At 39.6% G+C, this 26,720-nt stretch overlaps 1 protein-coding gene across 5 annotated transcripts in view; it reads left to right on the forward strand.

Annotated features, from left to right (window-relative positions):
- The window catches only part of ITGA9 (integrin subunit alpha 9), a 244,994-nt gene that overhangs the window by 23,808 nt on the left and 194,466 nt on the right, over window positions 1–26,720 (forward strand). For 4 of the 5 annotated variants that reach the window (XM_064421279.1, XM_064421270.1, XM_064421263.1 and 1 more), the window contains 11 exons: window positions 1,488–1,555; window positions 3,775–3,904; window positions 5,441–5,526; window positions 8,093–8,161; window positions 11,400–11,537; window positions 14,152–14,257; window positions 15,681–15,775; window positions 18,707–18,797; window positions 19,304–19,349; window positions 19,904–19,990; window positions 22,731–22,885. In XM_064421279.1, coding sequence (XP_064277349.1) covers window positions 1,488–1,555; window positions 3,775–3,904; window positions 5,441–5,526; window positions 8,093–8,161; window positions 11,400–11,537; window positions 14,152–14,257; window positions 15,681–15,775; window positions 18,707–18,797; window positions 19,304–19,349; window positions 19,904–19,990; window positions 22,731–22,885 — 1,071 coding nt within the window. The remainder of the gene's footprint in view (window positions 1–1,487; window positions 1,556–3,774; window positions 3,905–5,440; window positions 5,527–8,092; window positions 8,162–11,399; window positions 11,538–14,151; window positions 14,258–15,680; window positions 15,776–18,706; window positions 18,798–19,303; window positions 19,350–19,903; window positions 19,991–22,730; window positions 22,886–26,720) is intronic. The other variant, XM_064421253.1, reaches the window with a different exon arrangement.

Below are 26,720 nucleotides of genomic sequence, written 5' to 3' on the forward strand. Positions count from 1 at the left end.
TATGGACTAATATGGGCTTTAGTTCTTAGTGGAATTGTCATGCGTTACCACTAGGAGACCCAGCTGTGCTTCTGGTCTGCTGGGATGCATATCACTTTTGGCAGGACCCTGCCTTGGCCAAGAGTGGTGAGCATTTGGACTGTAATTTGTGGATCAAGTCTCTGTTCTGTATGGTGTCTCCAACTGAACTTCTCCCTGTGCAACTGGTATGACCTCACCAAATGTCTGAAATTCTGAACATCTTTATGATGTTAGAAAGAGGCTGTATGTAGTACAAAAGGGAGACTGGTGTGTGTGTGTGTGTATGTATGTCTACATAAAATATTTTGCAAGAAGGCAGCATTTTTTATAATTAATTCCTTCGGATCTTCAATAACACAAAATGCAGCTCCAAAGGAACTTGCTTGGTTCCAGAGGTAGTTTGCTCATCGATTTCATGATAATTTTTATCATTTAGCTATAAGTTAATGAAGCTTAAAATGAAAGTATAAAAAAGTTTCACAGTTATTAGGTGGTATGTTCAATTGTTTCTGAACATGAATTACTGTAATATACAGGAAGTAGAGATATTATGGTAGATATTTGAAAATAATGCTCTGGAAAAAAAACTGGGAAGGCTGGATCCAGCTGTAAGTTTCAAATACTTCCAAGATGAAAATATTTGAATTTGGGTGGGGTGGAAAGTGATTTTGTTTTTTTTCTCTTCCTGCTTCTCACCGTGAACTTAATGTATTCCTAGAAATATTTCTTTTCTCATCATCAAAAAGAGAAAGTAAAAATTCCTCAGGTTTTAGAGGGCAAATGATTGCTATATAAAATCCATAAACAAAAACTGTAGGGTGCTGGTTGTGTTCCCTGTGAAGTGGGATCTCTAAGCACGCGGCCATGAAAATCAGCAGATCTAAACATCCTGCAAAAGAGACTCTTGTCTGATCATGTAGATACACATGGCTTTTCCTCAGTCACCGTTTTCTTCCTGGAGCTTATGTCCAGAAGCACCCTCACCAGAAATGTTTCTGGAGGCTTTGATGACTGTCATTGTAGGGGAATATTACTTTATTTCTCTGAGGTGGTAATGGGCCTGAGAGTTAAACCTCTTAGAGCAGAGTCTGTGGCACACAGGCATGTGCATCACTTTTTGCTCCCCCCTCCTGAGCAATGATGATCTGCTATAGGTGGAACCCTCTTCTAATGCACCTTTACTGGAGCAATGCTGCTGCTCTTTTCATGCTGCTGTGGTACTGCTTGTTTAGCATCTCTGTAGGAGCACTCTGGCCTCCCTCCCCAGCTGGCTCCTTGCAATACTCCCTGATGTGGGTGAGTATGCTGCATGGTGCACCTTGGTGGCTGATCCACTGATAAAACCCTGGAGCCCTGCATGCTGGTGTCTCTCCAGGCTGTGTGAGTAGCAACTCAGGTGCTCAGGTGAAATGTGTGTGCTGTGCCAGGGATGACCACAGTTTGTTTTCTTCCCTTCTTCCATCCAGAGTACAAGAAGAAGTATGGGGAGGAGCATGGTTCATGCCAGGCAGGGATCGCAGGCTTCTTCACCAAGGTGAGCTGGGGCACATGCATGGAAAGCTTGGGGTTGGTAAGTGGCTCTCCTGTTGCATGTCCCAGGAGGAGATTCCCAAGTATGGCTCGGACAGTGGGCTGAGTGCTGAGCATGGTCCCTTCCTGCCAGCAAACACCCTTCTGCCTTGTCTAATTTCTCAGGTGTCTGTTTCTTGCACAGTGACACTGCAGTGGTTCATACATATGTGTATGTGTCTCTCATGCTCTGTGGACAAGTACAGATGAATTGACTCTGGAAATGTCTTCAGGGAATATTCTTATTAAGTACATCCCAAAACTTGCATAGAGGTATTTCTCTGTCATTAGCTCTTTACTGTAAGTGATGATGTAAAAGTCTTTCTTGAATTATTTTGTTTATGTATATGTACATGTGCATGAATATAATGCACATACATACAGATGATAAACACTTTTTTTTCAGTTCTACTACAGTTCTTTGTTGCAGAAAGATGGAGGAAAAAAATATGGTAGAATATACACACCACAGTTGTTCTAACATTCTTTCCTGGACAGAAGACTATCAGCCATGTTTCAGTTTTGTCAAGAATGAATTTGTTCCCTTATGCCTGGATTTTTTTTTCTTTTGTTGATGTTTCAGGGTTGTGGCTTTTTCACTTGTGTCTTTCTGTTTTATTTTAAAATTTTTAAGAGCATATACTCTCCTAATTATTCATAAATATGCACTCATCTACACAATTTCCAGGCTGATACAATTAGAATAAAGGTTTTCTCTTTCAGAAATTGCCTTCTGCCATTTCAGTAAACTAGGATGGCAGGCAATGTTGCCACAAGGGCACTGTCGGGTAACTCGATGTTCAGCCAGCAGCAGCTGTTTCCTGACTTATCTCCTTTCCCCAGCCTGGTTCTGTTCCCAGGTTAAATTTCCCTTTGCTACCCTAGTTCAAAAGATACCTTTGAACTTTTATCACTTCAGTCTGATGGCAGCAGGAAATGCAGATAAATGGCTTTTTGGTGATAGAGGATCAAACAGGTGATCCTCTATCCTGTATTCAGTGCTTTGGATGGTAGTTTTTCCTGTCAGTAAGTGACCTGACAGGTATGGCCCATAACAAGGAAAAAGCTATTTCTAAGCACATGCTGCTCTTTGGTTGGTTTTGTATTCCTGTCCCTGTATTAGGAGAATCCCTTATATTACATCTCCCCTCAACTGGAACTGGTTACCTGAAGGGGACTCAGATATAATAGCAATTTCCCACAAGGATGGAGTCCACCCATGGCTTTGCATTGAATGGAGATGTGAGAAAAGTAGCTGTTCTCATGTCTTCTTGGGGGATGGAGAACTTCCTGGGGTTAATGTTCCTCAGGCTTAATTTGGTCCCTTCCTGGAGGTATTTAAAACCACATCCAGGAGCAAGGTTTTTCTGCAAGGGTGCTGGATTTTTTGGGATAACATTTTGTGAATTTCTCTTGAATGTAAATGTACAGTGGATTTTGACTCAAAAACATTATCCATTACACCTACCTTTGAATGCTGGATGAAACTGTGCCTGATTTCTATGGTCTTTGAAAATGTTTCAATCATTCTGGTTGTCTGTAATGCTCCCAAGCCCTTTTATGATGCTATGATGACTCTATATTCAGGTTGTCTCTCAAAGACCAGAGTGTCTGATGACAGAGGTGGGCAAAATGTTCCACCTGGGACATAACACACATCCTGCTTGTTGAGTGCATGACAGCTCTTTAGCTTCATAGTTGTAAAATCAAAATCCTTTGTGCCGTTTCCATCGTGGTTGGTTAGTATAGCATTTCAGCCAGCATCAGGGCATGATCTGTATCTGAGTGATAGGTTCTGTGTGGGCCGAGGTACTTCTGTCTCTGGGTCTTCTGAAGGATGTTTGGGAAAGGCAGCAAGTAGAGAGATTTTTCAGAGAACTATGTTAGCAGGGATAAGCTTGATGGTTAGTAAGGTTGAGGAAAGTCTTCTGTTGCAGCAGAAGAGCTGAGCAGAAGTGGACTACAAAAGGGCAATCTGTCACTAGGGTATATGCAGTGACCTCCAGGTTTGGGAAGAAGGAAGGATACTGTTCAAATGCACACAGAATGGAGGTTGTTACAGATAGACTTATTATTGGTGTTTCAAGTAAATATCCTGTCCCTTCTCCATTAATGTGTAAAGTTTTGATTGTTATTTTTTCCTCCTACCCTTTTTCCCACACACTTCTATTTTTCCTGTTATAGGAACTGGTCATCATGGGCGCACCAGGATCTTACTATTGGACAGGAACTGTCAAAGTACTGAATCTCACTGACAACACATACTACAAGCTGAATGATGATGCTGTGATAGCCAGGAGGTACACATACCTTGGTAAGCAGCTCTCTAGTGCTCACTGTGAGAAGGAAATTGTCCAACAATGTGTTTCAAGACTTTGATGCTGTAAAGTTGGTAGTGTATGTTTCTATGGTTATACAGAGTATTTTTATAAAAGGTGTGAAAGGAAGAATATTTGCATTAAAATTATACTTAACTGGAAGCAAAGAAGCATTCAAAATACTCAGTTTTTCTCTTGTTCTAACACCCTCCCCCCACATTTTGTTGTAATTTTTTGGACTAATATAGGAAAGACATTTTAACAGCACATTGGATTGTGGTGGGCTATCTTAACATTCTTGCCTTTGCCCTGTAACAGGCAAATTATTTATTACTAGTTGAACTGCATGTCTGCTTATGTGTGCCTTTAAAATGGGTGCAACAACTAATTACATAATTTGTATTGCAGATATATTTATTTCAACAAAAATAACGCAATCTAAATGTGTTATTGGCAACTGAAGGAAGTTGTGAAAGGTTTGGATTTGGGTACATCTTTAACTCAATGGGTTTTATTTGCTCTAAAACTAGCTAATGTCCCTGAAATACTTAATTTAATGGCTTCCACCTATCCTGAAGTGCCTAAGACTGCTGAGACCTAGAAGGCATTTCAGCAGTTTGATACTGTTTGACTAAAGTCTTTCACTGACCTCTCACTGTCCCCGTAACTGTTAATATTTAAAAAAACACCATTCTGTAGATACTGCTTGGTGATAGCTAAATGAAGAGTTAATGTTTACCTGTTTGCAGACATAAATTGGTTTTGCCGCTGATAGGCTTGAATTATAGGGTTTACCATGTTGATGAGAGCCTCATAATTTGTAGCAAAAGAGCAAGGCAAATACAAAGGAGCCTTAGAAGGAAAGCTACTCTACTCATCTTTAGTTATTATATCTTATTTTAATATATGAAATAAGGCTGAATCTTTGATATTTTTCTTTCAAATACACACTTTTTTCTTTGCTATATCATCCCATTTTTCGTCTTGCCTAGAAAAAATCTTTTTAAGCTATTCACTTCTCTTTGCCTACTTTAAGCAATTGCCTTCTCTTTGCCTAATGTCCTCTTCTGTCTCCCCTGACCAAAAAGGGACATGATTTTCCAAGCCTTCCTGAGCAGTGATTTTAGCCAAAGGAGGACACTCCTGTCTGATCCAAGTGGGACTGTTGCTCTTTGACATGATACTTTCTCTGTGGTCATATGATCACTTTTCTCTTTTTGTGTATGCCTTTTCCTGTTTTACTTCCCTCTCTTGACTTGCAGTTGGCAAACTGCTCCCAATATGAACTGCTTGTGTCCCTTGGTCATCTCCACACACATGGCTTTCTTGTCTCAGCTTTTGGAAGCATACTGGAGGGTGCACTCTCATTTCCCATCCCCATGAACTTTTGAACAGAATATTGGTGCATCCTGAGCAGAAAGGTTGTTGAACTCTTAAGTGCAGCCAAGGAGCAGGGAAGCCTTATAAGCCTGATCTGTCTGGCTGATCTGTTTTCCTGTCATGGTTATTTATTTATTTCCTTTACTTCTCAGGATATGCAGTGACAGCAGGTCATTTCTCTCAGCCGACTATGACTGACATTGTAGGAGGAGCTCCCCAGGATGGAGGCATCGGAAAGGTGTGGCTCTTTATCAAACAGTAATGTGGGTTGGATGCAACATGAAATATAATACTGATGCAGTTCTAACATGTATGACAAGACAAGAGATTTTTATCTGCAGGGTAGTTTTGAGCACTGAGTAGGGGAGAGATGAGGTAGTTTGGTGAAGTTGTCAAATTTTCTCAACCTGTCCCTCATGATGCATTGCATCCTTTGCCCTTCTTCCCTCTCTTTCCCACCAAGTCCTTACAATACCCATTTTAATGAGACACAGACAAGATCTCTTTCACACTGCTTTTGTTTAGGTTTAGGTATTACTTAAAACTTTTGTAGAAATGAAAATACTTGTGAAAGAGAATTTGTCTTCTGCTTCATTTTTTCACACATCTGACTATTTCAGTATTTACTTCAAGATATCATCTCTAGTAGAATGAGATTAGGTGACTTGATGCCATTTTTAAACTTCATAATACTTTGATGTTTAGTGTATTAGAGTGTGGGTTTTTTGCCAGCTATACTTAGAAATCTTAGTGATAATCTCTTAAGAAGGAAGGAAACAAAAAAGATTTTAAGGGCGTATATAGGTTCCATGTCCCAAAGATGTAAACAAATGAATGGCTAGATGGAAATGGCTGTTGAGTTAGGCAAGCCTGGTTCTCCTGTGCTGAGTATCCACATGCTGTTGGAGAAACTGATTGAGGATGAGCACTGTGTCCTCTTATACTCTTCTAAACCAAAGGTGGGAAAAGTGGGAGAGGGGAGAGGGAGAGAAGGAATGTAAAGGATCTGCTTTTGTCTCTCTTTCTTCCAAATGCAATCCTTTTGGGGCCTCCTGTCACCACTTGCTTGAGCAGAGATATCCTGCAGCCCCCTTCCATCTTCCTCCCTTTGGTTCTCATGCTCTTTAGTGACATGAGATATAGCTGAATCATTACAAGCAGTGAGAAGTCTTCACTACCCATAATGCTGTCCTGTTCAGGCAGATTGTTTTTGATAGTGACCATGTCCTGGGGGTAGCAGTGCAAGTGGGGAGAATGGGATAAGAGGATGAACTTGATCCTTACACCTGGTCTGGCGTGACTAGGAGGTACAGGATATAGTAGCATCAAAGTTGCTACTGAGAGGACATGTGCATAAGAAAGACATAGTTTCCTTATCCCAGATGTTCTATTATGGCTGCTACAGTGCACCTTCCTTCCAAGCTGCTTTTCTGTGGAACAAATTTAATTTCTCTGCAAGGATGAAGGTGTGGAAACACACCTGCTAGCAAGAGATCCACAAGAAAGCAGCTGGCTCTGTAGTTTAAAGACTACTGCTCTAGTCTCTAAAGCTTACATTATTCTCCCTTGGCATGAGATGCAGGTAGCAGGAACACATGGCAAAGTTTTAGTAAGAGGTGCTGAACACAGAACCTTACAATGAGTAGTCCTGTTGTGCTTTCCAAATACGCTAATAAGCTGATCTTTTCCACTTCTCTGATAGAAAGTGATTAGCATTGTCACACCTTTTCACTTAAGTTAAAGCCAAGATTCTTAATAAGACTGGGTCATTGCTCCAAAGTCACAAAGACTGTCATTATTTAAGACTGGGTTTGGAGTTGAGACACCTGGCAACATGCTGTTTGTGCTAAACATGTCACTGCGTAAGCTAGGGAGTCCTGTGTATATAGAGCAATTGTCCACAGTAAACCTGTGCTGTGTTCTCGACTGAAAACAGCTTTGAACTCTGTCTCACCACCTGTTAATAACTCACCACATTCCAGTTCTTGGCTCTTTCACATGGCCTTGGAAGTAAGAGATCCTCTCTCCTACAAACTGTATGAGCACCTGCTAGGAGGGAGCCTGTGAAATGCCACAGGAATCTCAAGGACTGACTGAACCAGACTTTCTGTTGAAGGGAATCCCTTTCCAGAAGCCATGTACTTCACATCTGAAATTTTGGTACGAGATGTATTCTTGAACTTGAATCATCAATACTTTTATCCCTGAGGATTACAGATTAAACGGTTTCTCCTGTGGAAATGAGCAATGAATAGACTGTGTTTGAATAGTTTTCTGATTTAAAAATTGCTTCAGACAGAAACAGTGGAAATGTTGTGGGTGGTCTGATTGGGATTTCTACTCTGACTGTTGCTAAAGCATCATGAAGTTTCCAATGCAGTATGTGCTGGCACATTTTCTTGATAAGGGAATGCTTGATAAAAGGGAAGGGGATCAGAGTTAGGCATTCTCAGTCTTTTGCCCTACTTATTTCCAGATGGTCCCCAGATGCCACTTTTTTGAAACTTGTAAAGTTGCCTGCCTAGGTGCTTTTAAGTGCACACATGTGCACATACATCACATACATAAGCAAATTAAAAAAAAGTAGGCAACAAGATAATATTCAAGTGTTTCTTACGACAAGCCTGTGATTTTTCAGGACCGTGGAGAACTCTGTGTCATCTTTTAAAAGTAGACTGACCAGTAAAGTGGTCATGAAGTTGGATCCTGGCAATAGTCATGACCATGATTTAGATATTATTTAGAAAGCACAAGTGCTTCATAGTTAGTATTGGTTAACTTTTTTTTCTTTTTTCGCCTTTCAGGTTTATATTTTCAGAACGGACAGACAATCAGGCTCTCTAATAAAGATTTTTCAGGCTTCAGGAAAAAAGGTGAGCATTTATATATGTGTGTTATCTGTTAGGAGGGGCGGGGTAGAGGGGGTTCGGAAATAATGGCAGAGTCATCCCAGAGCATAATTTTCATTCCGCTCCTTCATAAGTTGTCCAGCAAACCCTGTTTCTTCTTATCCTCCCAGAAGAGCTAAACCTATTTTACAGATCAGCTGTATGCCATCTCTTCTGTAGCAGTCACGACTGCAGTGTCTGCTCAATGCCCATGTGACTGAAATAGAAGATCTTGCTGGAAATTGTAATAGTGGTTCTCTTTAGTTTTATGTGACTGTAGCAGTACCTCTGAGGTGTGGGACAACCAGGTGAGCCTAGATGCAGAGATTTTCTCTTAGTAGATGTTACTGGGAGATGTGGATAACCTGGAGTTTAGTTTAATATGCAAAGCCCCAATCTATTTTCCTGTGTTGTGCTGTGACAAGGTGGATGTTGCATTACACTGTTTTGTGGAGGAGCAATTTCATTGCCTCAACAGATGATAATTTCCCCTTCCAACTATAAATCAGTCTTGCATTCTGTTCTTGAGACTGCTCTCTTAAAGCTGAACTGCCTTCCCCCTCCATGAAATTTAGTGAATGCTAGTGAGATCTAGCTTCCCCAGTCTGATGTTGTTTTTCAATGAGGAACAGCTTGTGTTCTTCATCTGGGGACTTACTGGAGCTGTGTTGCAGGAGAAACAAAATGGACAGTATGTCTAGCCATAGGTAACAACAAAAAATGCTTTCTTAGGAATAACTTAGTGATTAAATTATACTGCTTATCTGGGGTCTCCTGTGTTCTTCTGGAAGGATAAGAAATACAAAAAAAAAGAAAAAGGTTTCTGGAAGCTTTTGGCTCTGGGAAGACCTGCTAGCCTCAGGAAGACCCAAAGTGTTTGCCCTTATCCTCTGGCTGGGAGTGTTACTATATCTTGGTTTTTTTTTTCCAGCAAGACACAGTTGCAGTATTTAAAAACTTGCCTGTAATAGGGGATGTTAATTTACTGAATTTAATGAAATAAATTTAATAAAATAAACTGCAAGCCCACATGTGTAGGTGCCTGGTGTGACTTGTATTTTAGGGCCTCTGCAAAATTTTACGTTCTCTGCACTAGCAGAATTACAGACATCTTGAAAGGAAAAGACCTCCCAGTTCATCCAGTGTTTGATTGCTTCCTGTTAATTTCTTTCCCTGTTGAGTTTTAAATATCTCTAAGGATGTGCTCCTGACTATTCCTCAGCCTAATAAACAGAGCCATCAGAAAGTTTGCAGGCCTTAGCCAAAACCTTTTCCTTTTCAATTTAATTGCTTTACTCTTCTACGTAACTTAACTAATCAAGTATTTACATCATTCAGGTACTTGTAGGGCTCTTTTTCATTAGCATATTCTTCTATAAATTCTCTAAAATCTAAATGAGAATTTTATTTTAAAAAGAAGACTGTGCTAAATCACCTTTTTTGTTTGGTTCTTGTTTTTTGTTTTGTTTTGTGGTAGGAGCAAAACCAGACCTGCTCAGCAATGAGCACTGCTTGGAAATGAGCTCTCATAAAATGCTATATCCTCCCCAGTAGTGTGAAAGTTTATTGCTCTGACATTCTTGGTAGGCAGATATGAACAGCTGGCCAGTTTCTTTCTTCTTTTTTTATTAATGGAGGCTGAACTAAGAAATCAAATGCAGACAAAAAAAAAAAAAGAAAATTCAGTACCTTGTTACAAATGCTAAGCTTGCAAACTTCAGGTTCTTATCTGAACTGTGAACAGTGTGAACTCACCCATGCTGCAGACATATCATGTTGCAGTTAAGTAAATAATAGCTTTTTCCTGAAAACTGCCTGAATACATAATAAAATGCTTTTCATAACTTTTATTCATTACCCATAAGAAATTTACCCATGAGAAATTTATTTTAAAATCTTTGTGGATTAAAAAAAATGAACAAAAAAATCCACAAGGGAGCTTGAGCTACAAAATAACTAGAATGAAATGATATTTGAGGTCCAGCTTTAAACCCACACAAAAAATTCTGCATTAACAAACTAAATTCTGTTCTTCAGTCACATTGCATTGATATTTAGCAACTATTAAATCTTAGAGACTGCATAGAATAGCATTGCTGCTCCCCATCTTCTAGCATGTCCAATAGTTCGGGCTCATGAATGTTAACTTACAGGCACTGAGGTCAAGCATCTGCTATGAGGAATGCAAAAGCATTCAAGAACATAAATAATTATTCCTTTAACCTCAGATTTTCCTACTTTGTAGAAGACAGCACTGAAGTTCAAATAGAAGTGGCATCTTCCTCAGTTTCCTGCTGAAGCAGCTTTTAATTTTGAGGCTATAATTTGTAGTTGGTTTCAAAGAGTATGCCTGATGTTACCTTAGCAGAAGTGAATGAAATAAGGGTGAAATATCATTCTTGTTTTTGGTTTCCTTCTTGTGTTTAAGTGTGTTTTGAAATATGTAATGTGGGTTCTGGCTGGGAGATAGTCATCAATGTTCACCCATATAAAAAAATAATGAAGTATTTGTTTATTTTAAGCAATTAAGTTTATCAAGCAATAATAAGTGGAAATTGAAAGTGGTTTACATCTGTTCTGTATCAACTGAAAAGCTTTTATTTAAAGTCTTTGTTTCTGTTTCAGCTTATCTGCCTGTACATGAGAGGAAAGGCAATGATTATGACCCACAACCAGTACGCCCTTTGACAGTGATTTATACAAATCGAATAGGGAAGGATAGTCTATTATCAAGAGGTACTCTTAGGTACCTGTTTTCACGGCCTCTTGCCTGTTTTTCTTTTTTTCTTTCATTATTTATTTAAGGTATCCCCAAATCATCTGTGGTGCCCAGCTGCAAGGCACTTTGTCACTGGGCATGAATAATCACCATCTGGGTCTAGTTTGGGAAACTCATTTCACGCCTTCCTAGTTTTATGCATTTGGGAAGCAAAAGCTAGTCTAAGACAGCTCTTTAAGTGTCTCACTTAAGTATGTCCCAGTGTATAACTTCTATTCTGTTGGTAAAACATTCAGGCTTGATGCACTGTTATAGTAAAGTGTTTTCATTTCTGCCAGAATTATTCCTAAAGCTTTCTCTATAGGAGTGCTTGTGAGTGATAAAGTAGCAAGTCATCATGTGAAATTAAAAGAATAACCAAGTCAAACAAAAAACATGCTATATGATTTCCTGCTGCGTGTGGGCAGATACTGAATGCTTTGTTGTGACTCAACTTGGTTACAGATGGGCTCTTACTTTGGCTCCTCCTTATGTGCAGTTGACCTGAATTCTGATGGTTTGTCAGACCTACTGGTTGGAGCACCTTTGTTTTCTGAGATCAGAGATGAGGGTCAAGTCACAGTCTATATCAACAGAGGAAATGTGAGTATGTACAGGAGGTGATTTGGTAAGGGATGAGGGTGTGGGTCCCTGGCAAGTATGTCCTTCTAGCACTGCCTGGTGAAACTCGATGTTTCAAATAAGTGGGGCTCTGGATGTCTCTAGCAGAGCATGAAGTCACAGGAGGACTCATTTGGTATCACAGTTTGCCAGATGCCAGACCAAATTCAACAGAAACCTGTAAATCTTTCAAGGAGATCTGAGAAAGACCGGTTGTATGTTGAAACTTGGTGGCATTTGTGGCTTTATATGGATTTGATGCCAAAACCAAGTAAGCGTCAGCAGTTTTGACTTGAGTCTCCTTTGTGTTTTGAGTGGTCACTAAAACCTGAAACACAAATTGGAACACAAATATCCGAGGACTGAGGAAGAGGAGAGAAAGCAGAGGTTGAATTCATGTTACTTTCAGATTATGCCCCATATAAAGGTTTTAGGGGAGGTTCTTATCAGCTGTTATTGTTGGATTTCAGATGACCTAATAATAGTCTTGGAAAAGTCTGAACTTCATTGCATTGGCTAACCAAAGCCATTCTTAAGTTTTATTTATAGGAAAACAGTGGTTGTTTACATACTATGAAATATGTAATGTTCAGGTCTTAAAGCTGCTGTCTTAAAGGAAGAGTTGTTATGGACTAAAATGAAATTGGCTTGTATTTAGTGAACTTTGAATTTATTTGTGCTAGACTTCAAATTCACCAGAAGTCCTAGCATTTAGGAGACTTGAGAAGTGTTTTTGCTGTAATTTTTTTTATTACTGCTCCTTTAATTGAGCTTTACTTTTTCAGCTTTATCCACAGGAGGTTTCACCTTTTATGTTGCAGCATTGCTGTTGGGTTCTACTGATAGGGTCCAGAATGCCAAACAGATAACCAACATTTCCTGCTCACTTTGAGAGTATACATGAGTTAATGTTTATCTTCTATAAAATAGTCAAGAAGCTAGTATGAGTTTCTTATACTCCTGCACCAGGAGTGTTAGAATTATTTGCACAAGCAATGGCTTGCAGGATTGTGGGCTTTATTTTGAGCAGTGGACATTTTAAACTTTGTTTTGATGTCTTTTCCTTGCTCCCAAAAATTAAGAGCGAGACACAGTTAAGGGATAAAGGGTTTTTAACCTTGGTATTTAATAAGGATCCTTGTGGTGTACCACTTTGTCAAGGTGGAATGTGCCAAAATGTACACACCTGATAGATCATGTATAATTTTATAGACCTTACAAGTTATCACATCTAACAAAGATGCACCAGTGAGAGGCTTGAATGTATAGCATGATATCTCCCCATCTTGAAGAATTCTCCCCTGGATGGGCCTAATCTTAATTTACAGGATGTATTTTAAAGAGGACTTTGGTTTCTCAAGATAGCATAGGGTTTTCTGGCTTCCAGCTGTGGGGTCTCTAGGATGTTTGGTCTTCTGGCCTAACAGAATACCAGGACTATGCTGAGTTATCAGACTTAAGGAATTACAATAATGCATGCTAGGAGCACTGAGGATACATACAAGGTATATAAAAGGTATATTAAAAAAAGGCAAAAAATCATAATGGTGTCAGTTTCATTCTGCAAGCACCCTTGCTTAAGAGATTGTTACAGAGGATCAGAGAAAACTGTATTATAAAACAAGCATGCATAATGGTGCTACATTTGAAACGCTTATATTTTGCCCTTTCCTGTGACAACTGCAAAGAACTGAGTCACACATACAGGCCTGCCTGTTGTGTTTCAATTTCATTATGTGGGATTTTCTTGAAGTCAGGAACTCCTTCCAGCTGCGTGAAAGATTTTAGTACATGTTCCAGAGAGTAGCTTATTCTCATTCACAAAGGAAGCAAAACCAGAACAACCCTGAAGTGGGTACAGACTTAGACTGTGTAACTAATTTTTTTTTCTTGTGGAAATGTTCATTTCCCCTGAAGAGAAGACGGTAAGAAAATAAAAATCTGACCAGAAGGTGGGTGGGCAGGAAATACCAGCACCATATAAGGCTTCTCATGACATAGTAGTACCAAGCTACTTAATTTCAACTTTTCTCAGTCCCTTTATTTCATTAAATATATTTCCTTATTCTTAATTTAAGAAGGCTTTTGGAGGACTTTGCTTTAATCCTTCTGTCCTGTACTTAAAATGTTTTCAAATCAAATTATTAAATATTCTTTGCTTAGGGAAAAATACTCCTTCAGGAGTTTAGCTGAATAAAACTTGAACTGGGGTTTTTGGTCGTTAGATGTAATCTGCGAGTAGAGCAAACTCTGGGCTCTTATGTTTTAGGCATTTGTAAACTTTTATGATTCACTAGTCCCTGTGACTGCATTTAATTACACCTCTGAGTTACTGTTTAGTTAATTTAGTATTTTGGTTAAGTCATGCACTCCTTTGTCTTCCCTTCCCCCTTTAAAACTAAAATCCAGAAGGTGTTTAAAATACAAGTAAATTCGATTTCTAGAGCCCAGGTAATCTGACTGCAAAGAGCAAGAGATAGGCTGCATCTTTGCCCCAGGTCATTCCCACAGCACATGGGCAGCTTCCATGGGGAAGGCTTGCCTCATCCAGGGCTTGCACCATTTCCCTGACTTTTTTTTATTTCTTGCTTGCTAGGGAGTGCTGGAAGAGCAGCTCACCCTGGATGGTGACAGTGCCTATAATGCACACTTTGGGGAGAGCATGGCTGCCCTTGGTGATATTGATGATGATGGCTTCCCAGGTCAGTGCGATTTCCTCCATGGCCGTTTCTCCATAAGTGTGAGCAACACTGGTGACACTGTCAGTCTTGCATGGCATGCATTGCTTATCCAGACCTGACTAGCACCTGGCTTCAACCTAAAGATAAATCTGCTTATGTAGGATTTGTGTGCTAAAGTGTTTTGTAGCTGACTGTCCTTGCTGTTCGTTTAGTTTGTGTCTGTGCAGGTCACAGAAACATTGTTTTGCTTTCCTTGCTGTTATATTTTCTTCTTCCCTGTATGACTTATAAAAGGCTGTAGATACCCTCACCCTGAACAAAACAGAAACCTATGTCTGACTTCTTGACCATTTGCCTATTTTTCCAAGCCTTTCTGGTTTTGTTGACATAATCTTATTTCTTATCAAGATGTATAATTCAGAAGTAGCTTCTCACTCCTGATAACACAGAGTCTATTAATTTCTCCCTTTTGCTTTGTTCTCCCCCTGCTCCATTCTCAGGATGCTCAATGTGAGACCCCATGCTGTGAGAGCAGTAGGTGAGAACAAAATGTCAATGTTCCTTTTCTGCCCTGGTTTCTGGAAGTGCAGATTAAGGACTTCTAAACAAAGGCCAACTTAGTGTGTGCTTGGATTTATTTCTTCCAGGCCACTCAGGACACAGTATCCCATTAAGCCTAACCCAGCCTTGTTGCAGGTTGCCCTCACAAATCGTGAACATGCTTTTCCTCTGCATCTGGACATGTGCTTGTGTGTACCTGCTAATATATGGTCAGTCACGGTGATGCTGAGACTGGAGAGGGAGTTGGATCAGTCCATGGATACGAAGAAATTGTGGAAAGCTTAATTTTAGCAGATAGCATAGTCACTAGATCCAAGTAGGAGAGGAGAACAGGAGGTGGGATCATGCTCTCTGTAGGAGTTTGCAGTTAAGTGGGATCAACTGTAATTTGAAAAGTCACTCTCAGCAGTTACTATTAATTCTTGCCTATCCATTTAATATACCCAGCCTCTTTGTGTAGCCTTGGATTTTCAGCTAACCTAAATGTACTGCTACAGTAAATATTTTGCCAGTCTTGTCTTGGTTCACAAAACTGGTGTTCTCATGGGTTGAAGATTTGGTCATAAAAGGATTCTAAATTAATTTTTTGAGTATGGTTGCTGGTTGATAAACACATTTTTGTAAAAGAACATGTATCTAATTAGGCACAAGATCTGATTATGTGAAACATACATATGTTTACAAATTCATATGCATTTATGTATTTTTAAAGTTTATCTTAACATGAGCTCTTAATAAAATTAAGTAAGTTCTTCCACCAAGGTTCATATAAGCTGGTGATCACCTTTGCATGGGGAGCTGTTTTCCTATGGATAGCTGTATCCTAAAATTAGGGAAAAATTGGATTAATGGAATAGATTGTGAAATCTGCACTGTTTTACAGATGTTGCCATTGGAGCGCCTAAGGAGGATAACTACATAGGAGCAGTGTACATTTACCATGGGGATGCCAATGGTATTATCCCTCAATACTCTATGGTATGTCACACTACTGCTTATGATCCCTATCTGAAAGTCACTTTCCCAGGACCTGCAGAAATGAACAATACTTAAGAGTCCCTTAATAGGTAGCCATGTCATAGCTCTATTCTTTTCTCAGTTCTGGTTTGAAGATAGCTTCTCCCAAAGTTTGTCTGTATCTATGCTGAAAGGTAAAATTATGTTAGTCAGGAGGTATTTTTTACTGTCTTTTGTTACAGTTGTCAGCTATATCTTCTTGAAGCAAGCAGAGTCTTAAAAGTTGAGTGTTAATTTTTAGGGATAGTACTAATGCAGAGGAGAAATGAAAACCCTGGGAAGGCTGAGCATGCAAATTGTGGAGAGGCCCATGGGAAATTGGGAGGTTGCACTTCTTGTAGAAGCAGACTTTGTGAGAATGAATAGTTACTAACTGTTCTTTTGTGCCTCCTTACCCACTTTATTGGCCTTCTTGCATTCTGACAATATGTCAGAAGGCCATTCTTAGGTACCATCGCCCTTACCCACTTATGATGAAGTAAAACCTTGTTGGGGATATGGTATGGTGTCTTGTGCAGAGACAACACAGTACAATTTAGCTGCTGTAGCCAGGCAGTAGAGAAGATGAATTTATGCTCATGCTGCCCAACATACGTCTCATAGTCTCTATCTAGCACATTTCATTGTTCTGAAAGCCTGACTCTTCCCTCTCTCTGTGTGTTTGAAGTTCTGGTTGTTTTGTTGGTGGATGGGATCCTTCATAGTAAATCAGTTTACCCAGAATTAAAGTGTTCAGTGGTTATATTGGCAACTCTTTCAACAGACTATAAAAGTTTAGTCCTTCTTTACCATGTATATGGCATGCACTGCTTTTGAGAAAAGAGGAAGTTAAGTGACTCTTCAGTGCATTTTAGAAGTATTCATAATGTAGGGCATGTGGAGGAGTCTGTCTGTTTTTTTGCCAAGAGCCACTGGTTGGGAGGTTCTTCTCTGAAAACCCCAGAGCTTTCCAGCTCTTGCTGAAAAGGATCAGATTTTTTGTTTTGTTTTATTTAGTATAGTTTAGTTTTTTGATTTGGTTCGATTTTTTAGTTCGGGATTTTTTTTTGGTCATTCTTGGGCAAATTTTACATTTTTTAAGGACAGATCAGTAGGGTGGGAAGGAAGGCATCCTATTTGTGATCTCTCCCTCTCTATTGGAGCAAGGCCAGCAGATACAGCACATGTCTCTCTATTTGGCCAGTGGGAAAACACCCAGCTCAAGAGAATGGCAGGGTGTGTGGTCATTGACTCTTGATAAACTGTTCCTATCATTGTCCCATGTCCTGAGGCAGCGAAGGGGGCACCGCTTACAGGCATTGTCTCTCTGCCATTTCCTAGTGTCTAGTGCAGGGCACTAGACACACCACTGGTTCATGTCCGGTGTGCAGCCAAAACTGTGTAACGATTTCATCTCTTTACCTGTCTGCCCTGGATTTTAACCTGGACGTGGAAGACATTTTGTATCTTATTACTATATTCTTGATCCATCTTACTGTTGTGGAGTTCCTCTTTGAAATAAGCTGTGAGAGGTGGAGGGAGGGATGTCCAGCAGGGTATATATTTTCACCCTTTTCATTTTGTTAGCTCTTCCTCCTCCCTCCTACTGCTTTCATCATTTATAGTGCTGGTGTGTGTCATTCTCTGATGTCCCTTCAGCAGCTTCAGTGGCAGGTATTAGCAGAAGCAGCTGACTTGGCCTTGTGTCCCGCTATTTTCATTTATGGTACTTAAAAGCAGCGTAATTCTTCTGTCTTGTAGGCTGAAAAAACCCGCAGATGTCTTTTAGGTGTTTGCAGGTGGGATTTACCCTAACTGGGACCCCCAGAAATGGAATGTGAGTGTAATGTGGGGGTGAAGTTACTTCCAGTTGTCTTAAGCTTACCTGCCCACAAGTAGAAAAAGAGATCTGTACTCAGAGTAGCACTGTTTTCCCTGTAAACTAACTGTCAGGCTATCTTTCTTACCTTCAACTACTCTTTTTTCCCATAAATTTCCTGCCTGATCTTTTGTCCAATATTGCATTCTTTTATGGGAGGGCCAGGAAAAGTTGGTCACATGTCACAAACATTGAAGCACCTCCAACAGACTTAAAATTACTTCATGGTTTCCTCTGTCTGTAACTTCTACAGTCAGAAGTTGATTTGAGTTCAGGTCTTGCATTGGCAGCCCAGCAGAACGATTGAAAGCTGGCTGATGGCCTTCATAGAGAAAGAGATTCTGATATGTTAATTTGCTTCAGACATCTGCATTTACAATGCAACCTTAGAGAAAGTTTTGTGTTAGTAATTAAAAGAAGAAAGAAATTATGTTAGAAGTCAATTAATCTTTGTGTGGGGGAGGCAAAAATGAAATACAATGTCCAAACTGGCAGAAAATACTCTGTAATAGGTGACGGAACCCAAAATTTCCAAATGGGATGAGAATTAATCATTTTGACTTTGAGTATGCTGGTAGGCTTGGTGAAAAGAAATGGTTGTGCATGATTTTCTGTTTTAACTAATCATTAATATTGTTAAGATGCTTCTTAAGACTTTTACTCACAGAAATTAAGGTAATAAAAAAATCTCTTGGGTGCAGTTGTATTTTTTCCTCATGCAGAAATCTGTTTGATGTGTTCCTTATTTTGCTTCTGTCAGCATGAGTATTGTAATGCAGGTGTGGGTTTTTAGTTCAAGTCAACAGTGGTCTCCTACTAGCCAGGAGCAGAGGGGCAGTTGACAGCCTTCCTGTTAGGGCTGTGTGGGTGCAGTGCAAGACAGCAGGTGTGTAGCACTTCTAACCCATAGAAGAGAGACCTGGTAGCCATGGAAATCTTGCTTAAATGTTTTGGGATTTTTGTTTTGGTAAGAAGGTTTTTTAGAGGATCTTTTGTGTTAATGACTAATTTCACTTGCGTGTTTTCTACTGTAGAAGCTGTCTGGACAAACAATAAACCCAAAGCTGCGTATGTTTGGCCAGTCCATATCAGGAGGTGTTGATATGGATAGCAATGGTTACCCAGGTATGTCAATTACTCTGGCAGTGAGACCATCAGGAAAATACAGTAGCAGGCTGAGAAAACAGCAGAGCTGGTTGTTTTTAGGCTCCTAGTTCCTGCCATTGCAGGTGGTCAGTGAAACTGAGCTGCTTTTTCCATTTCCCTTCTGCTGTTCAAAACTCCTGATAAAATTTTTCGGTGATTGCATAATTAAAGTATTTGGACAGTTACAATGATTCAGGTTTTAAGTTACTGGGAAGCTGCTCTGTCAGGATGGCAGTCTTAAAATAACCCCAAAAGTAGACAAGAATATAATAGTAGTAATAAAAATGAAACAACAAAGCAGACGTGAACATCACAGAACTAATCATTCAATTACAAGACTTATGACATAATGATATTTGAAGGGACAAACTGGCTAAGTCATAAAATGCTTTTTTTAGATTCATGCTCTGTGATTTAGCAACAGATTTGAGAGAACTGAATTTTATGCATCCTTTGTAACTGCCTCAATGTTACAAACATTTCAGATATGACTGTTGGAGCTTTCCTGTCAGACAATGTGGTACTACTGAGGTGAGATATCTTTTTCATTTACTGTTGTCTTCTTCTGTTTATGTGGTCTAAGTCCAGTTTCCTCCCCAGTTTATTGTGGCCAGAATAAGCTAGCTGGATTGCTTTTTAAGCAAAACCTTACACATGAATGGTGTCATAGAATGCAGTCCAATTTAAATAGAACAGTGAGGGCTGATAATGCCTGGTCTATGAAGAAAAAAGGTTAGAGCCAAAAGGAGATGTGTTGCATCTCAGTGCCTCTTTAAAAAGATTGCTCCTGTCTTGTGACAAGGCTTTTTTTTATGTTTACCTAAAGTAAATCAATGGTGATTGAAGGGAATACAGTTGAGCAAAAAATTAGCTGCATAGGAGGCCAGGATGTAGTTTTGCAGATACAGATAGATAGACAGACAGATAGATAGACAGTTTTGCATATATATAATTTTATAATGGGATGCAGAGTGAAATAAGAGTGTTTAGGGAAATGAAATATGGATATATTTTCAGTGCACACAGGAGCTGGGCTGCTGTTTCAAGTTTGTGAGTTAAGTGTAATTGCTTGTTCTGTCTTGCAGAGGTGGGACATCTTGGTTCACCAAATTATGCAGGTGGAGAGTTAGAGTGCAAATGACCTGGGTAACAGAATGGAAAGCTGGATTTTTGTCAGTAGCTCCTTTGTTACACTCATTAATTTTAAATAAAAAAAATCCTTTCAATACTTAGATATCTTTAGGAACTCCTGCATCTTAATGGAAGATACAGGGATGGGGCGACCCAGGTAAGACAAATGCTGGAGCTGCAGAACAGATGTGCCAGTCTTCTTCCTGTTTGAGGCAGGTGAAACTTGGCTCTGTTTCCATTTGAATCAGTTACACTGAAGAAAAAGAAAAAGGAGAGAGAGGGAAGAAATACTCTTGATGATCAGCATGGCAGGTGGTCAAGGCTTTTGAAGAGTTTTCTGCTTATTCATTATATATACAGACAGAGAAGGCTAATAAACTGCTTCTGTGAAAAGGTATGCCCCGGATGGGAATTGACAGTTTCACATCTCTGAAGCTGCTAGAGAAAACTGCATTTTTCACCTACATTGATGTTAATTGTGAGAGAAGGAGAAGACAAACTGAAAGGCTTATTGTGATTAAAAACACGTACATCACAACAGCATGATGACCTCTGTTCATGCATTCAGTTACGCTTGCCCATTTCAGGAGAAATTAGTGCATTACTGACTAATTTTGTGAACAGCTTGATTAATTGCTGTTACTGCAAATTTACAGTGTGTCTCTCTTGCTGTTAGGATAAAGAGATAAACTTTTTCTCCCCCTTGCATTCCCTCACCCTTCCTGCTTTTGTGAAGTTCTTTAATCAAAACCAACAAATGTTTTGCCAAGTGATACTTAATGTCTTTGGCGGAAGCTTTTCTTGACTTGGGGCAGACACATTCTGTTGATCATGTGTATGTATGGCTCTTTGACAGATGCATTGGGTTGTTTTTCCCCAGTGAATAACCAAGTGACATAACATTAAGGAAAAATCACACAGTGCATGATAGCTGGATAAATACTTTTTTGAATACTTTCTAGATCAGTTATAGCATTTACTCTTTTATGTCTCCCTAACCATTCAGAAAGACTGGGGTTTTTTTAAGATGTGAAATGATCGTAGGATGCTGACTTTTTTCCCTCCCTTCCCGTACCTATATATTTCTAAGGCTATAATTGCTTTTTATCCTCCGTCTCAAAATGTGAACTTGCACTGTTACTTCAGGCTGTGGTAAAACAGTCTGAGCAGCTGTATTGCAGATTGATGTGAATCTTGTTCCAGTTCATATAAATTAGGTGTAGCCGCAATCCCTGCTCTCTTCTCCCTCTCCCCTACCTCTAAATTTAAGTGGCTTATGGAATGAGAGTCCTGAAGTGGTTTACAAGCTCTGGCCTTGCATGGCTGCTGGAACTACCTTAGAACTCAATCTGCTGATTGCTGCACTTTTTTTTATTACTGTTGTTGATTTTGGAAGAACATGTTCATCTTGAACACATACAGAATTGAAAACAGGAAGAATAACACCCGTAATTTTTGGGCTGAAGTCCTGCACTGGAGGTGGCTCAGGAGTGCCTGAGTTTCTGGGTTGCTTTTCCCAATCAAGCTGCTGGGCCTTCTGTGTTGTGTGAAGAAGGAAACTGTTGAGAAATATATTCAGTGCAGGTAGCTTAGTGTGTGAACTGCAGATTGAGCTCTGGGTGGTGGGAGACCAAAGCAAGGGGACACCTGGGGACACTGAGACATAGCAGGAGCTGAGGACTCAGGAGACAGAGCAGAGACTTTAGTGTGCTTGGGCTGTGAGGCTATAAAAGCCCACGGGGCCCTTTGTTTGGGATTTCTCCTTGGAGGTACCACCTCCAGCTGTTTATGTGTTAGTGCACTGTGAATAAAAGGCTTTATGAAACTATGGGAAACCTGGTCTGACTGTGTGAGTGTAAAGTGTTTATGGGAGTGAAGGCGGGCACCTGTCAGCCTACTGGAGCCACATGCTGTAATGAGCTTTGGTCCAGCAGTTAAATTCTCTGGTGGTGGGAGTGTGACTGCCTGAGTACCTCCTGGATGATCAGACAGAGAAGTTTCCTTAGCAAGACACCTGTGCCTTAAGGCAGTCAACTTGCTCTGTGATTCTGGCTGAAGTCTCCCTCAGCCAGGAGTACTGGTAGCAATAACCTGGTGCTGGAGTTGCAAGAGTAGAAAGCTTTTGTTCACAGTGCACTGGATAATTCCTGAAACACAGTTAAGCAGTGTGATAAGAGTATTCAATCCTTATCACTTGCCAGGAGGGAATTAGCCAAACTTTTCCTCTAGAAAACATGGATGTGGTGTCTGTTGTCCCTCTTATGCTGTCAGAAAAATTATGTATTAATCCATCACCTGTGGAGGACCTCTGTGCACTCTCCTTGACTTTGAGGTCACAAATTTGACTGTAGACGATTCTGTGGAAACCCACAGTCTCTCCCTACCTGTCCATGTTCATGCAAGATGATTAGCAAACTGTCTCATTTGCATAAACTTGTTTGCTGTTCTGGTAATATTATTATCCTCTTCAGTCATCATGAAGGGTTATGCAACATTTGCTGAAGATCATTATTGTTATTACATTATATCAGTTTCCTCAGCTGCCTGCCTGCAGTCTGTATCTGGGCACTAAACTTCAAGCTGACATTACCACTTTCATTTAAATCCTAGTAGCACTTGCCAGCTAGATAAAATGCTAGTTTGTTTTGCAATTCAAATGTACTCTCTTATTTTTCCTGTCTGCTTGAAATTGGGCAGTTTACCAAATTTGCTTTTTTTTTTCCTTTCATGGAGAATTTCCTCTGAATAGTCACTTAATTTTACTTCTCTGTTGATCTCCAGATCCAGGCCTGTCATTACCATGGATATCGCCATTTTCCTGCCCATATCTATCAATATCACAGCTCCTCAGTGCCATGATGGTTTGCAGCTGGTGAACTGCCTCAATGTCACAGCATGCTTTCGTTTCAGTGGCAAACATGTTCCTGGAGAAATAGGTAAGGTACCTGTGCCAGCCCTAGACAGAAGCACAGTAACAGGCTGACCCAGAGTCAAGGTCTCTCTTTGTACTTAGTAACAGAGCTTTTGTGTGAAATAAGTAGTTTCAAGATTAACATGGGCCATACAATCCCAGAAAGCTGGAGGCTTGAGAACTTTCTTGGATGTGTTTTCACCTTGATGAGGCTGACATATTACTGAGGCAGATTCTTCCTGAGTGAAATAAGGAGGATGTCTCTTTGGGCTTATTGCAAGGATAGAGAACACAGCCTTCTCAGTTCATATTCCCTGTCTACCTCTTGATAATACATACCTGTATCCATATCCTCTATCAGTGTTATTAGAAAACAGGCATGATTTGCTCTGGATTAATAGTGTTGAAAGTCTGCAAGGAGCTCTTGAAACAGACATGAGACAATCCTTTTCTGTGCATCAGTTTACCTGTTTGTAAATTGATTATAAATAGCCCAGTATTTTACTGATTGCAAGAATATCTTCCAGATTAAGAGAAACACTTAGATTTTCTCAGGTGAATGGAATTGTGTAACGTGTAATTGCCCTAGCCTTTACATCTTGGCTCTATTGAACTACTACTTACGTCTTTTACATTTCAATGCTTACAAATCTTAGCTGTTTTATGAAGTGGTATTGGACAGATACAGCATTTCTAAATCTTTAAGGCCTGAGTTAATTTTTTTCATAATGTTTCACCTTTTTAATGCTTTAAGAATGGCAGAGGACTTGTACTGTACTGTTCAGTGAAGATGCCTTAGCCTCACAGCATGCTGTGTCTTGACCAGTGAGCCTGGTGGGGAGCTGGGGGAAGCACTGCCTCCTCCTGCTCTGTGCCCTAACCTTTTTGAGCAGCTAGTTGAGAAGGGTGAGTTGTGTCTGTATCCTCACCTAAGCCTGCTGCAGTATTCTGTTTTTAATTAAGTCAGAAAAGGAAAAGGCTTCTTGCTACTTTTTGCATTGTCATGAGGTCAGAACTACAAGCAGCTTGTCACTGTCACCTGAACAGCTCAAAAAAATGGGAGTTACTATATTTAAGATTCCTCTGTATTCTAATATATTGGTGCAACTAAGACTTCAGTTTAGGTTTTTGCTTCCTTTAAATGCTTTTTCCTTCCCTGTGGATGATGACTCTAGACAAATGCATGCTTTGATAAAATATTGTTTTTACTACCCACTACTCTGTCATTAAGGAAATACATTTCTGAGGGTTCTTGAGGTGTTAATTCCTCTCTGAAAAATTACCGATAGATTTTCTGAATATCTAGGTGTTCTTACATTCCTGGGGCATTATTTAAAATGTTTCCTTTGCTTTAATTTCCTATATTTGGATCTGTGGCTAAGAAGTAAACTGCTTTTTTTCTAATCCAAATGTCAGTTTCCCCTGTTTACAAAAGACCTGTCTCCCTGTTCTTCATGTCTTGTAAGAGCTGGCTGAATTTGCCTGTGTTGTCATACAAGCTGTACTGCCCATAATTTACTGTGTAAAAGCACATATGCATCTTTTTCCATGACTAACATCCATCACTTTACAAGGAACTTTTTTATTATTAAGTAGGTTATTATAAACTTCAACTATTGCCCTTTCATACAATGGTTCTAACAAAGTGATTTTTCTTGAAAATGTTACAGCCAGAGCTATCTGACTGTATAAAACTCATTCAGGATATGATTTGGATAAAATATCTCAAATAATCTTTCAGTCAGTATTCTAGCAGTCAGGCCATTTTAATTATGTTGCGGTTGAAGAATATTAATTTACAAAAGATGGAACAATTAATGGAAATATTGTAATGGTTCATTTCCTGTATGGTTAAATGTACAGGGAAAAAACCCTAGACTATCCCTGTTAATGCATTGGTATGCAGTTCAGACTTTGAAAGGCTTACAGAGGTGTTAAAATGCTATGCCAAAATTTTATGGCTGAAAGTGTTAGGATTGTCTCACCCTCAGATGTCTGGGTGCATTTTGTTAAATCAGACTGCAAGAATGGAGTGCTCATCTAGAGTGGCACTGCCCTGTGGCTTGTCAGCATGGATTCTCAAGATTACTGCTTACTGGTCTAAACCTGAGCATATCTCCTGCTTTTGGGCAGCTGAAATTTGCCATCTGCTACATAGTGTTCAGAAAATCAAGCTGAACATACATGCAGTGTTCTCCTGTGGCAAATGTGTGTCTTCAATACTTATTTCAATGTGTGATTATTTTATTTGCAAGAATGGGAAGAAAAGTCATCTTCATCTGCCTCACACTAGCATGTAAACATTACCTACCTTTTTTTTTCCCCTTCTTCTTCTAGTGGTAGTTGCAATACTGAAACAGCTATCTGAGGATTTGTTTATGGATACTGCTTGACACTGCAAATGACAGTACAATTTCCATTAAGTTGTTTCTTGCAGACTATAGTTTTCAGAAGTATGAATTTATTGCTGAAATGTTTTTGTCTGGGCAAAGAGCCATGGCCAAGTGAAACATGTGCTCTGCACTTTCTGCCACTTTCTGTCTGACCCTTCCCTCTGCCTCAGTGCTTGTTGTAGAGCTGAACATCTAGTTGTACACCTCCTGACAGAGACAGCCTCCAGTATGTCTTGGACATATGAGAAGTACAGCATTTTAAGTTTTCACTCTGTCATCTCAGAATCTCACTTAGACTGTTCCTCCCTCGCTTGAAGGGTCATTGCTCTGTCTCCCCTGGGGTCTCTGCATCGTCAGGAAAGCCAGTGATTAGAGGAAGGCCTTTCCTATCTTGGGTGAAAAGGTTTCAGCCTGTTTAATTCTGTGTGACCAGGACAAGAAAGAGGCTGCTGGCATCTCTGTGCATCAAGTGCTGCTTTTGCATTCACCCCTGAAGGAGAATGGAAGTAAACTTGTATAGTAAAATTACTGAGATTTGCTTATGAAAGCTGTCAGAAATGCCTCTGCCCAAATTAAGGTGCAGACAAGACCATATGCCAAAGTCAATAGTATGGATTTTATTTGATAGTAAATATGAGAGAGAGAGTGAAAGAAACAAATAAAGAAATAGAAAATAGATGAGGGGAACAGAAAGAGAGTGACAGAGACAGAATAAAGAAAACACCACCATCTGTGGATCCCACAGTGTTCTGTAGATCTTCTCCAGCTCATCTTTCTTAATGGTGATGGTCCCCCCAAAAAGCATCTTTAGGGAGGGGTGGGCTTTGATGGCTCCTTTATACAGTTCTGGTATAATGAGCAAAATTTTATATCAATAGGCATGAACTGTTTCCATCTCTGACATCCACCCCTTGACTCAAACATACAATAAGTGTCTCTTTCCTTGCGATCTTCTTTAGTTTATGGGTTGTCCATGGAGGTGATAATAGAAAGATAATAGGAGTAAAGATACAAACAACAGAAGCAGTAACATGAGTAATCATACAGCATACAATAATCATCAACCCAATTCTCAGAATTAGTCAATGCTCCCACTCTGTGAAGCCCAGGAATCCGTGTTTTTTAATGAGTAGTGGATATGAGGGATATCACAATATTTTATCTCTTAAGTGTTGGTTCAATATGTTTTGAAATTAGTTATAGAATTATACAGTGGGTCTTCATTTTCAAATTCTATAGAGGAGTATCTTCAACAGATATATGTATTAATGTGTGTCAATCAGCCAAGTTTTGAGAGGATTCCTGACTCTTGTAGTATAATTGATTAACTTTGCATCCTGGGATAAAAGTAAATAGATTTTTTGAGGATGTGCGTTTTCTTCTTGACTGCATTGCGTATAGTTGGAAGAATATATGTAATATTCTTAGTCCACTGGATAATGGTTAGTACATATTTGTATGATTTAA

This window comes from Passer domesticus, chromosome 1, assembly GCF_036417665.1.
Source record: "Passer domesticus isolate bPasDom1 chromosome 1, bPasDom1.hap1, whole genome shotgun sequence".
Classification (NCBI taxonomy): Eukaryota; Metazoa; Chordata; class Aves; order Passeriformes; family Passeridae; genus Passer; species Passer domesticus.